The sequence below is a fragment of the Lolium perenne genome, chromosome 1 (genome assembly GCF_019359855.2).
Source record: "Lolium perenne isolate Kyuss_39 chromosome 1, Kyuss_2.0, whole genome shotgun sequence".
In the NCBI taxonomy this organism is placed as follows: domain Eukaryota; kingdom Viridiplantae; phylum Streptophyta; class Magnoliopsida; order Poales; family Poaceae; genus Lolium; species Lolium perenne.
The window spans coordinates 294,657-308,825 of record NC_067244.2 but is presented as its reverse complement, the minus strand read 5'-3'; the positions used below and the strand labels follow the sequence as shown (position 1 = coordinate 308,825).

At 41.1% G+C, this 14,169-nt stretch overlaps 1 protein-coding gene across 2 annotated transcripts; it reads left to right on the top strand.

Moving 5' to 3' along the window:
* The first annotated feature begins 11,125 nt into the window (after positions 1-11,125).
* Positions 11,126-13,626, top strand: LOC127318767 (uncharacterized). Of its 2 annotated transcripts, none has more exons than XM_051349251.1 (4): positions 11,126-11,393; positions 11,877-12,121; positions 12,833-12,893; positions 12,988-13,626. In XM_051349251.1, exons 2-4 carry the CDS (start codon positions 11,895-11,897, stop codon positions 13,261-13,263), a joined length of 564 nt encoding a protein of 187 aa, XP_051205211.1. In that variant the 5' UTR covers positions 11,126-11,393; positions 11,877-11,894; the 3' UTR covers positions 13,264-13,626. The 2 variants fall into 2 exon arrangements, with proteins under 2 accessions (XP_051205211.1, XP_051205210.1); XM_051349250.1 differs by having other exon boundaries at positions 11,127-11,389.
* Positions 13,627-14,169: the final 543 nt, after the last annotated feature.

The following is a 14,169-nucleotide window of genomic DNA, read 5'->3' as shown; positions in this document are numbered from 1 at the left end:
CATGTGATCCTCACATCGCTACCATTCCCTCCGGTTGTCCCGATTTCTGTCACTTCGGGGCCATCGGTTCCGGACAGCGACATGTGTATACAACTTATAGGTAAGACCATAAACAATGATTATCTTGATGAAACAATAACATGTTCAGATCTGAGATCATGGCACTCGGGCCCTAGTGACAAGCATTAAGCATAACAAGTTGCAACAATATCATCAAAGTACCAACTACGGACACTAGGCACTATGCCCTAACAATCTTATGCTATTACATGACCAATCTCATCCAATCCCTACCATCCCCTTCGGCCTACAGCGGGGGAATTACTCACACATGGATGGGGGAAACATGGCTGGTTGATGTAGAGGCGTTGGCGGTGATGGCGGTGATGATCTCCTCCAATTCCCCGTCCCGGCGGAGTGCCAGAACGGAGACTTCTGGCTCCCGCGACGGAGTTTCGCGATGTGGCGGCGTTCTGGAGGGTTTCTGGCGACTTCGACTTCTCCCCTGGCGTTTTTAGGTCGAGGCCGATAAATAGTCCGAAGGAGGGCGTCGGAGGCCGGCCGAGGGGGCCACACCACAGGGCCGCGCGGGCCCCCCATAGTATGGAAGATGATGTTTGTTTGCGAAGAATAGTAAAGAACAATTGCAGTAGATTGTATTTCAGATGTAAAGAATGGACCGGGGTCCACAGTTCACTAGTGGTGTCTCTCCCATAAGATAAATAGCATGTTGGGTGAACAAATTACAGTTTGGCAATTGACAAATAAAGAAGGCATAAGAATGCACATACATATATCATGATGAGTACTATGAGATTTAATCAGGGCATTACGACAAAGTACATAGACCGCTATCCAGCATGCATCTATGCCTAAAAAGTCCACCTTTAGGTTATCATCCGAACCCCTTCCAGTATTAAGTTGCAAACAACAGACAATTGCATTAAGTATGGTGCGTAATGTAATCAACACAAATATCCTTAGACAAAGCATTGATGTTTTATCCCTAGTGGCAACAGCACATCCACAACCTTAGAACTTTCTCACATCGTCCTGCATTCAATGGAGGCATGAACCCACTATCGAACATAAATACTCCCTCTTGGAGTTACAAGTATCAACTTGGCCAGAGCCTCTACTAGCAACGGAGAGCATGCAAGAACATAAACAACATATATGATAGATTGATAATCAACTTGACATAGTATTCCATATTCATCGGATCCCAACAAACACAACATGTAGCATTACAAATAGATGATCTTGATCATGATAGGCAGCTCACAAGATCTAACATGATAGCACAATGAGGAGAAGACAACCATCTAGCTACTGCTATGGACCCATAGTCCAGGGGTGAACTACTCACACATCGATCCGGAGGCGATCATGGCGATGAAGAGCCCTCCGGGAGATGATTCCCCTCTCCGGCAGGGTGTCGGAGGCGATCTCTTGAATCCCCCGAGATGGGATTGGCGGCGGCTGCGTCTCTGGAAGGTTTTCCGTATCGTGGCTCTCGGTACTGGGGGTTTCGTGACGAAGGCTTTAAGTAGGCGGAAGGGTAGGTTTAGGGGCGACACGAGGGCCCCACACAACAGGGCGGCGCGGGCCCTAGCCTGGCCGCGCGGCCCTGGCGTGGCGACGCCTCGTCGCCCCACTTCGTAATCCTTTCGGTCTTCTGGAAGCTTCGTGGAAAAATAAGACCCTGGGCGTTGATTTCGTCCAATTCCGAGAAAATTTACTTTGTAGGATTTCTGAAACCAAAAACAATGAGAAAACAAAGAATCGGCTCTTCGGCATCTCGTCAATAGGTTAGTGCCAGAAAATGCATAATAATGACATATAATGTGTATAAAACATGTGAGTATCATCATAAAAGTAGCATGGAACATAAGAAATTATAGATACGTTTGAGACGTATCAAGCATCTCCAAGCTTAGTTCCTACTCGCCCTCGAGTAGGTAAACGATAACAAGGATAATTTCTGAAGTGACATGCTATCATAATCTTGATCAATACTATTGTAAAGCACATGAGATGAATGCAGCGATTCGAAGCAATGATGAAGACAATGAGTAAACAACTGAATCATATAGCAAAGACTTTTCATGAATAGTACTTTCAAGACAAGCATCAATAAGACTTGCATAACAGTTAACTCATAAGCAATAAATTCTTAGTAGAAAGCTTTGAAACAACACAAAGGAAGATATAAGTTTCAGCGGTTGCTTTCAACTTCAACATGTTTATCTCATGGATAATTGTCAACATAAAGCAATATAACAAGTGCAATATGTAAACATGTAAGAATCAATGCACACAGTTGACACAAGTGTTTGCTTCTAAGATAGAAAGAAGTGGGTGAACTGACTCAACATAAAGTAGAAGAATGGCCCTTCGCAGAGGGAAGCATGGATTACTATTTTTGTGCTTGAGCTTTTTATTTTGAAAACATAGAAACAATTTTGTCAACGGTAGTAATAAATCATATGTGTTATGTATAAGATATCCTATAAGTTGCAAGCCTCATGCATAGTATACCAATAGTGCTCGCACCTTGTCCTAATTAGCTTGGATTAACACGGATTATCATTGCATAACATATGTTTCAACCAAGTGTCACAAAAGGGGTACCTCTATGCCGCCTGTACAGAGGTCTAAGGAGAAAGTTCGCATTGGATTTCTCGCTTTTGATTATTCTCAACTTAGACATCCATACCGGGACAACATAGACAACAGATAATGGACTCCTCTTTTAATGCTTAAGCATTTAACAACAGATAAAATTCTCATAAGAGATTGAGGATTTGTGTCCAAACTGAAACTTCCACCATGATTCATGGCTTTAGTTAGCGGCCCAATGTTCTTCTCTAACAATATGCATACTCAAACCATTTGATCATGAAAATCGCCCTTACTTCAGACAAGACGAACATGCATAGCAACTCACATGATATCCAACAAAGGTGTAAAAGTTGATGGCGTCCCCAGAAACATGGTTACCGCTCAACAAGCAACTTATTAAGAAATAAGATACATAAGTACATATTCTTCACCATAATAGTTTTTAAGGCTATTTTCCCATGAGCTATGTATTGTAAAGGCAAAGAATAGAATTTTAAAGGTAGCACTCAAGTAATTTACTTTGGAATGGCAGAGAAATACCATGTAGTAGGTAGGTATGGTGGACACAAATGGCATAGTTTTTGGCTCAAGGATTTGGATGCACGAGAAGAATTCCCTCTCAATACAAGGCTTAGGCTAGCAAGGTTGTTTGAAGCAAACTCAAGTATAAACGGTGCAGCAAGACTCACATATGAACATATTGTAAGCATTATAAGACTTTACATCGTCTCCTTGTTGTTCAAACACCTTAACCAGAAAATATCTAGACTTAGAGAGACCAATCATGCAAACCAAATTTTAACAAGCTCTATGTACTTCTTCATTAATAGGTGCAAAGTACATGATGCAAGAGCTTAAACATGATCTATATGAGCACAACAATTGCCAAGTATAAAATTATTCAAGACATTATACCAATTACGACATGCAGCATTTTCCGTTTCCAACCATATATCAATGAACGAAGTAGTTCAACCTTCGCCATGAACATTAAGAATAAAGCTAAGAACATATGTGTTCATACGAAACAGCGGAGCGTGTCTCTCTCCCATACAAAGAATGCTAGGATCCGATTTTATTCAAACAAAAACGAAAATAAAAACAATCAGACGCTCCAAGTAAAGCACATGAGATGTGACTGAACAAAAATATAGTTTCACTAGAGGTGACCTGATAAGTTATCGATGAAGAAGGGGATGCCTTGGGCATCCCCAAGTTTAGATGCTTGAGTCTTCTTAAAATATGCAGGGATGAACCACGGGGGCATCCCCAAGCTTAGACTTTTCACTCTTCTTGATCATATTGTATCATCCTCCTCTCTTGACCCTTGAAAACTTTCTCCACACCAAACTCGAAACAAACTCATTAGAGGGTTAGTGCATAATTGAAAATTCATATATTCAGAGGTGACATAATCATTCTTAACACTTCTGGACATTGCACAAAGCTACTGAAAGTTAATGGAACAAAGAAATCCATCAAACATAGCAAAACAGGCAATGCGAAATAAAAGGCAGAATCTGTCAAAACAGAGCAGTCCATAAAGACGGATTTTTCTGGGGCACTTAACTTGCTCAGATGAAAAAGCTCAAATTGAATGAAAGTTGCATACATATCTGAGGATCACGCACGTAAATTGGCAGATTTTTCTAAATTTCCTACAGAAGGGGCTGCTCAATTTCGTGTGATAAGAAGAAATATGTTTCTGTGATAATCCAAATCTAGTATCAACATTACTATCAAAGACTTTACTTGGCACAACAATGCAATAAAATAAAGATAAGGAGAGGTTGCTACAGTAGTAACAACTTCCAAGACTCAAATATAAAACAAAAGTGCAGAAGTAAAATAATGGGTTGTCTCCCATAAGCGCTTTTCTTTAACGCCTTTCAGCTAGGCACAGAAAGTGTGAATCAAGTAACATCAAGAGATGAAGCATCGACATCATAATTTGTTCTAATAATAGAATCATAAGGTAACTTCATTCTCTTTCTAGGGAAGTGTTCCATACCTTTCTTGAGAGGAAATTGATACTTAATATTACCTTGCTTCATATCAATAGTAGCACCAACAGTTCGAAGAAAAGGTCTTCCCAATATAATGGGACAAGATGCATTGCATTCAATATCCAAGACAACAAAATCAACGGGGACAAGGTTATTGTTAACCGTAATGCGAACATTATCAATCCTCCCCAAAGGTTTCTTTATAGCATTATCAGCAAGATTAACATCCAAATAACAATTTTTCAATGGTGGCAAGTCAAGCATATCATAGATTTTCTTAGGCATAACAGAAATACTTGCACCAAGATCACATAAAGCATTACAATCAAAATCATTGACCCTCATCTTAATGATGGGCTCCCAACCATCTTCTAACTTCCTAGGAATAGAAGTTTCAAGTTTTAGTTTATCTTCTCTAGCTTTTATGAGAGCATTTGTAATATGTTTTGTAAAGGCCAAATTTATAGCAATAGCATTGGGACTTTTACCAAGTTTTTGTAAGAACTTTATAACTTCAGAGATGTGACAATCATCAAAATCTAAACCATTATGATCTACAGCAATGGGATCATTGTCCCCAATATTTTGAAAAATTTCAGCAGTTTTATCACAAACAGTTTCAACAGCTTTAGCAGTTTCAGGTAATTTTGCACGCTTTGCACTAGGAGTAGATACATTGTCAACACCAATTATTTTACCATTGATAGTAGGAGGTGTAGCAACATGTGAAACATTATCATTACTAGTGGTGGTAATAGTCCAAACTTTAGCTACATTATTCTCTTTAGCAAGTTTTTCGTTTTCTTCTCTTTCCCACCTAGCATGCAATTCAGCCATCAATCTAATATTCTCATTAATTCGAACTTGGATGGCGTTTGCTGTAGTAATTTTTTTATTATCATTAGCATAACTTTCAATTTTAAAAGATCAACATCAGAGGCAAGTCTATCAACCTTAGAAGCAAGAATATCAATTTTATCAAGCTTTTCCTCAACAGATTTGTTAAAAGCAGTTTGTGTACTAATAAATTCTTTAAGCATGGATTCAATACCAGGGGGTACACTCCTATTATTGTTGTAAGAATTCCCATAAGAATTACCATAACCATTACCATTATTAGAAGGATATGGCCTATAGTTGTTACCAGAATTATTCCTATAAGCATTGTTGTTGAAATTATTATTTTTAATGAAGTTCACATCAACATGTTCTTCTTGGGCAACCAATGAAGCTAAAGGAACATTATTAGGATCAACATTAGATCTACCATTCACAAACATAGACATAATAGCATCAATCTTATCACTCAAGGAGGAGGTTTCTTCAACAGAATTTACCTTCTACCTTGTGGAGCTCTTTCCGTGTGCCATTCAGAGTAATTTATCATCATATCATCAAGAAGCTTTGTTGCCTCCCCCAAAGTAATGGACATAAAGGTACCTCCAGCAGCTGAATCCAATAGGTTCCGCGAAGAAAAATTCAATCCTGCATAGAAGGTTTGGATGATCATCCAAGTAGTTAGTCCATGGGTTGGGCAGTTCTTCACCAAAGATTTTATTCTCTCCCATGCTTGAGCAACATGTTCATTATCTAATTGCTTAAAATTTATTATGCTACTTCTCAAAGATATAATTTTAGCGGGAGGATAATATCTACCAATAAAAGCATCCTCACATTTAGTCCATGAATCAATACTATTTCTTAGGCAAAGATAGCAACCAATCTTTAGCTCTTCCTCTTAAGGAGAAAGGAAACAATTTCAATTTTATAATATCACCATCTACATCCTTATACTTTAGCATTTCACAAAGTTCAACAAAATTATTAAGATGGGCAACAGCATCATCAGAACTAACACCAGAAAATTGCTATCTCATAACAAGATTTAGTAAAGCAGGTTTAATTTCAAAGAATTCTACTGTAGTAGCAGGTGGAGCAATAGGTGTGAGGAAATCATTATTATTTGTGCTAGTGAAGTCACACAACTTAGTATTCTCAACAGTTCCCATTTTAGCAGTAGTAAATAAAGCAAACTAAATAAAGTAAATGCAAGTAACTATTTTTTTTGTGTTTTTAGTATGGAGAACAAGACAGTAAATAAAGTAAAACTAGCAACTATTTTTTTGTGTTTTTTGATATAAGAGCAAACAAAGCAGTAAATAAAGTAAAGTAAAGCAAGACAAAAACAAAGTAAAGAGATTGGAAGTGGGAGACTCCCCTTGCAGCGTGTCTTGATCTCCCCGGCAACGGCGCCAGAAAAAGAGCTTGATGCGTGTAGTTAACACACGTCCGTTGGGAACCCCAAGAGGAAGGTGTGATGCGTACAGTAGCAAGTTTTCCCTCAGTAAGAAACCAAGGTTTATCGAACCAGTAGGAGTCAAGGATCACGTGAAGGTCGTTGGTGACGGAGTGTAGTGCGGCGCAACACCAGGGATTCCGGCGCCAACGTGGAACCTGCACAACACAATCAAAGTACTTTGCCCCAACGTAACAGTGAGGTTGTCAATCTCACCGGCTTGCTAAAAACAAAGGATTAACCGTATAGTGTGGAAGATGATGTTTGTTTGCGAAGAACAGTAAAGAACAATTGCAGTAGATTGTATTTCAGATGTAAAGAATGGACCGGGGTCCACAGTTCACTAGTGGTGTCTCTCCCATAAGATAAATAGCATGTTGGGTGAACAAATTACAGTTGGGCAATTGACAAATAAAGAAAGCATAACAATGCACATACATATATCATGATGAGTACTATGAGATTTAATCAGGGCATTACGACAAAGTACATAGACCGCTATCCAGCATGCATCTATATATGCCTAAAAAGTCCACCTTTAGGTTATCATCCGAACCCCTTCCAGTATTAAGTTGCAAACAACAGACAATTGCATTAAGTATGGTGTGTAATGTAATCAACACAAATATCCTTAGACAAAGCATTGATGTTTTATCCCTAGTGGCAACAACACATCCACAATCTTAGAACTTTCTATCACTGTCCCAGATTTAATGGAGGCATGAACCCACTATCGAGCATAAATACTCCCTCTTGGAGTTACAAGTATCAACTTGGCCAGAGCCTCTACTAGCAACGGAGAGCATGCAAGAACATAAACAACATATATGATAGATTGGTAATCAACTTGACATAGTATTCCATATTCATCGGATCCCAACAAACACAACATGTAGCATTACAAATAGATGATCTTGATCATGATAGGCAGCTCACAAGATCTAACATGATAGCACAATGAGGAGAAGACAACCATCTAGCTACTGCTATGGACCCATAGTCCATGGGTGAACTACTCACACATCGATCCGGAGGCGATCATGGCGATGAAGAGCCCTCCGGGAGATGATTCCCCTCTCCGGCAGGGTGCCGGAGGCGATCTCCTGAATCCCCCGAGATGGGATTGGCGGCGGCTGTGTCTCTGGAAGGTTTTCCGTATCGTGGCTCTCGGTACTGGGGGTTTCGCGACGAAGGCTTTAAGTAGGCGGAAGGGTAGGTTTAGGGGTGACACGAGGGCCCCACACAACAGGGCGGCGCGGGCCCTAGCCTGGCCGCGCGACCCTGGCGTGGCGGCGCCTCGTCGCCCCACTTCGTAATCCTTTCGGTCTTCTGGAAGCTTCGTGGAAAAATAAGACCCTGGGCGTTGATTTCGTCCAATTCCGAGAATATTTCCTTTGTAGGATTTCTGAAACTAAAAACAGCAGAAAACAACAACTGGCTCTTCGGCATCTCGTCAATAGGTTAGTGCCGGAAAATGCATAATAATGACATATAATGTGTATAAAACATGTGAGTATCATCATAAAAGTAGCATGGCGGGCCATATTACTGGGGGCGGCGGTGCAGATTTCCTGGGGGCCATATTCCGCCGAAACGGGCCGGCCCGAATACGAGGCCTGCCCCGTATCCCGCCGGAATTTTACGGGGTGGGTGGATTTTAATGGGCCTGTTAGAGTCCTGAGAAATAACATCATGCTTCAACAGGGTCGTTCTCGAATCATAAGTGTGTCACTCTACGGTGCGGGAACTGGAGATCCATAATAGCTCCCACATATTCAACGATGACTTTGTGATCGAAAGAACCATTTACATACGATACCGATTCCCTTTGTCTCGCGATATTTTACTTATCCGAAGTTTGATCATCGGTATATCTATACCTAGTTCAACCTCGTTAACGATAAGTACTCTTTACTTGTACCGTGATATGATATCCCTTGTGAGCCAGTCACATGCTTGCAAGCTAGTTGGATGTCATTCCATCGAGAGGGCCCGGAGTATATCTATCCGTCATTTGGATGGACAAATCCCACTATTGATCCACGTGCGTCGACCCTATACTTTCCGAACATTTAATGTCATCAAAGCATCCATCCGGTGTAGGTGATTTACATGATCTCATGGTCGAAGGATTAGGTTACTATGTATCTTTAAAGCTTGAAGCACAACGAACTAAATGACTTGATCATATGCTACGCTTACCATGGGTGTATTTTCATCACATCATTCACCTAATGATATGATCTTGTTATTAATGACATCCAATGTTCATGATCATGAAACTATGATCATCTATTAATCAACAAGCTAGTTTAACAAGAGGCAAAACACACAAGTATTAATGTTTCCGGTTAATACAATTATAGCATGGGATGCAAACATTTATCATAAACACAAAGATATAATAATAACTATTTTATTATTGCCTCTTGGGCATATCTCCAACAATAAAGCATATGGAAAAATATAGGAATTAAACAATCATGTGAAGAGGGATTTTCTTGATAGCCTCAAATAGTTAAACACTAGCCTAAAATGGTTTTCCAACTTAAGAGGTAGAATTCCACATTTTAGAAAAACTTACCAAGAAAATGTCTCACACACAAGATCCACAAAGATATTAGCAATGAAGCCATTAGAGAAAATCGAACTTGTTTGAGAAAACATGCCACATAGGAATAAGATAATTTGCAACATAAATTATATGTGACACAACCTCAAATATACACATTTTAATGGCTTGTAATATGCAAAAAACATAATACTCCCACATAATGTGATAAAATATTTCTTCACATAAGAGGCAAAAAGATCCTACTAGAGATAATGAATGGACATTAGAATTTAAATTTCTCATGGGAATGTCATACCACATAGAGACTAGATAATCTTGCAATATAAATTCTAAGTGATATTCCTCATGTACACACATTTTTAGGATTGTGAAATTCCCAAAGGCACATCACTTCCCCAAAATGGGATAGTTCATTAATCACTCGCAGGAGCCATATAGGTAAACCAAGATACAAAGATGCTCCAACACAAACAAAAATACATGGTGTGCAACCTAACATAAATAGACTTGATTTGTCAAGATAAAGCAAGTAGGAAGAACAACATATACAAGCATAAGCAAGATACAAAACCAACACATGCAAAGAGATGAGTAACTTTCAATGTAAATAAATTGAGCACATGTTACCATAAGGAGTGTGAAAGATCATTACAAAAAAAACACAGTCCGCTATTGATTAAATTACATCCACCACAGAGTTTTGTTCACGCAAGAAAAATAGCAAGGATACACATGCTATTTAGTATGCTTTGACAAACATATAATTTTAAATTTTATGGGGAATCATTTTTTTTTGCTTCAAATCTGTGGGGATTCTTTTTGAAGTTAATGAGGAAACCATTAGTTTTTGAAGTTCATTGGGAATATATTTTATTTTAGGGGTAATCTACATTTCTTTTGGAAGTTTTGGGGAAGCTACGTAATACTCTACTCTACATAATAGCAATCACGCGCTCCCTTATTCCCGCATAACTAGAAAACCATAGTATGGTCAAGATGTGTGCCTTGTTGGTCTATATGCACACCGAATCTATTCCCAACATTGTAGGTGCAATGATTATGTACACTGTCCATCCCTAAATAAATGATTTACCCTACCTCCGACTATTACGATAACGACATAGGTAAGACGGAGATGCCAACAAATAACACTCTTGTGCGTTTGAACCCTCGCTTTCGAGCCTATTATCGGTACGCAGACAAGAACTTACTAGTGCCAAAGAGTGTGAAAGATCATTATTGAACAACCCATAACACTTATGGATTAAAGTTTTGTTTATATCCGAGAAATAGCTATGTTACACATGTTTTTAGTTTGCTTTGACAAGCATATATTTTTGAACTTTATGGGGAATCAATTCTTTTGCTTCAAATTCATGGGGAAATCTATATTATTTTATTATTAGGGGGAATCTTATATATATATATTTGGAAGTTCACGGGAAAGCTACATAGTCGAGTATATACACATATGTTAATGGAGGAGGGAGGATGTGGATATTTTTGCCGGGACCGAAAACAAAAACAGGAAACGGCAGAGCGTGTGTGACGTGCGGGCCATGTCGAGGTGGCCCCCACGTGTCATGGTCTTCAGCCCCCGATACCGATAAGAAGGGGCGCGCATCTGGGCTGGGGCTGGGCGTGTGGTGGTCGCGTCGCCTGCCTCCTCCCTTCCTCCCACTCCGAGACCGAGGAAGAAGAAGAAGAGCATCTCACCTCGGAGCCAGAGATGTGCGGCGGCGGCAGGCGCGCGAGGAGGTGCTGCTGTTGCTAGGGCTTCGGATTTGGAAGAGCGGGCAAGGAGGAGGAGGAGGAGGAGGAGGGATCTGGCGGGAGGAGCAGAGGCGGATCTGGCTGTTGAGGGGCGGATCTGGTGGCGTCTCGCTGGTCGGTAACTAGGCCTACCTCTGCCCGATCCCTTGTCGCCGCTTCCCGATTTCGAAATTTCTCTTTCCCCTTCCCCTTCCCCTTCCCCTTCTTCTTTCTGGGGCTCGCTCCTTCTCTTCTTGCACCGGCTTCCCCCGGTTTTCTTTCTATTTCCCCCTTTGCAAGTTCTAGCGCGAGCCGCCGGATCTGGTCCGGAGGATTGATTCGTATCGTCCGCTCTCGCCCGCCTCGCTCCACCTCACGATTCCATGGCCACGATTCGCGAGCAGATCTGCTTCCAGTCCGCCGCGATTTTTGACCAAACCTTTCTTCTCTTCTCTTCTCTTCTCTTCTCTTCTTTTCTTTGAACAAGTAGCTGCGTCTTATCATACTTTATCTATCTATCTATGATATATGATGAAATCCACCTGCGTGCCAAAAGCGAATACTACCAACAACAGATTAATCTTGTTTGATCAACTAACCTTTCTGTTTCTTCTTCTACCAGGTGGCTGCAGCGCAAGGCATGGAGCACTACACCATGAGGCTCGGCCCTGCCGCCGCCGCCGCCACGCAGCAGCTCTCCTGGGGAGGGGATCCGCCGTTGCCCGACCGAAGGTCGAGGTTCTGGCAGATGGACTACGCCTCGCAGCAGCAGCAGCGCATCGAGGTCATATGCCCACAGCCGCGCCGCCTGTCCCGCCCTCCGTTCCTCATGGAGCCCGTCACCAGGGCTAGCGCCAAGCCCAACGGGTTCGTTCCTGCGCTCTCCCATCAGACCTCGCGCTCATCCGGTTATTAGTATATGACATGCTTGCACAAGTTGGATTGCTGATTGGCGTGTGTTTGCATATGGTCCTCGGTAGACATACAGCAGACATGGTGGTGTCATTGCATAAGCAACATGCTCTCTTGTGCTCTGTATGGCATGCTTGCATGGTAGCAAATGTACTTTTTTTTAGAGGAAAAGGGACATGACATGTCTATAACCGTTGGAGCTGACGCACAAAAAGAAAAACAAAGTACTCAAGCAACTTGATATAGGGTTACATCTGGAACGGACGTCATGCATCATCGATTCAACGGACCAAAGATAATTAGTGCAATACAAACCATGCATCCAGGCAATGGTACCAAGAAACTTGATGTCATAACGCTTATAACGGTTGATAGATTCTTTCTTTAATTAAACTGTTAAATAAATACACAATTAGAAGCTTGCGGAAGTGTAACATAGGCTCTGTATGCAACCAATTGAGCTTGCGCGTCGCGACAAACTAGGCAAGAAACATGGTTTACTTTCTGCAGAGCACATTCAAACTAGGCAAGAAACATGGTTTACTTTCTGCAGAGCACATTCCATTAATATATCTCCCGGTACTGTTATCCAAGTCCAGCAGCTTGAGAAATTAAGTAAGGAACATTTTGCGGTTTCCTCTGACCTATGTTCCTCGATTATTGCAGGACACTGCAAGTGTATAGAGCAGACTCCGCCTCTGATATCCTTGATCTCATCCTCAGCAAGGTAACACTCTTCTTGGTCCTTTTAAATTGCCAGACTCTGATTATTGTGTGCTGCATCATATCCTCAATGTCTGATACCAACTCTCTTTTTTCAGAATGACCCTGATGTTGATACTGATCCAGGCAGCCAGGTGACCTTTTTCTGTGGCTCGCCTCCTGTCCGCACTAACAACCCTGTTGTGAATGATCCGCAGTTTGGTAGGAACACACCTTCTTTTTCTCCTCTAGGGAGTAGCCCATTCAGCAAGATGCTCGGTGGAAGAGCTGAAGTAGGCTCTCCGTCTTGCGGGGCTAGTAGCAGTCCGAAAGTAAGGATCGAAGGTTTCGCGTGCGGGAACAAAGAGACCCAGTGTGCAGTAACCTTTGCCTGAGCAATTTGATCATATCCCCATTGACCCTAGCGCTATTTTGCCACCTCAACCAACCTGTAAATTTTCCGCCCTGAGGATACAGCTGGTTACTTAATTTTAAGTTAGTAGTACCTGTTGGAGTTGAGTCGTCATGAGTTCGTGGTCTGCCCACCCTACTGGTTGTGTGGCTTTTGGAACTGCACAATCGCAGCAGACAGCTTCCGGATGTACATAAGAGAAGTGTCTCGTGATCTGTTGTCTTTGTATCTACATCTTGTAATGTGTTTTTAGCAAGTCAGGGTTTGTGGGTGTGTGGTCAGTGTCTGTAAATACCGTCCTGTCCTGCATTCAGATGCATAATGGAGTAACTATTCTATTCTATTACTCCTCTTGTCTACTGGTCTATTATTATCGTAGCATTTTAGAAACTGTGAATCTGCTGATATTAAAACTCATCTGTTATTATTGTATTACTTTCCTTCAGTTCTCAGGCACCGTTTCAGCTCATTCTGTTGATTCGCATGTAACTTGACCAATCTTTATATTTCATATATGTGCAATGCGTATTGTTGTAACAATGAATTGCAACTGTGAATTGTGCTTTGTCTGGTTTGGTTAATTAGTATTTTCTTGAATTTACTTTTTAGCTGGCTGGCTTTGAACCCATTTCTGGATCCTGCAGTGAGACAATATTTTGCCAATGGAGTATGGTCTCATTGTGTTTGTTCCGAAGCTTGATTCTTGGTTCTTGATCTATTATTACCAGCATAGCCGACGTTGAAGGTCATTGATTCAGTGCTCTGTTGTAGCTTCTGTGAAATTATTTTTGCTGACATTGAACTCCATATGTGAGTGCCGACGTTGAAGGTCATTGATTCAGTGCTCTGTTGTAGCTTCTGTGAAATTATTTTTGCTGACATTGAACTC

Excerpts from the sequence above, each read along its gene's own strand:
- LOC127318767 (XM_051349251.1), top strand. The coding sequence starts at position 11,895 with ATGGAGCACTACACCATGAGGCTCGGCCCTGCCGCCGCCGCCGCCACG. Across the intron at positions 12,122-12,832 it reads GCTAGCGCCAAGCCCAACGG|GACACTGCAAGTGTATAGAG; the intron begins GTTCGTTCCTGC and ends CGATTATTGCAG. Across the intron at positions 12,894-12,987 it reads TTGATCTCATCCTCAGCAAG|AATGACCCTGATGTTGATAC; the intron begins GTAACACTCTTC and ends CTCTTTTTTCAG.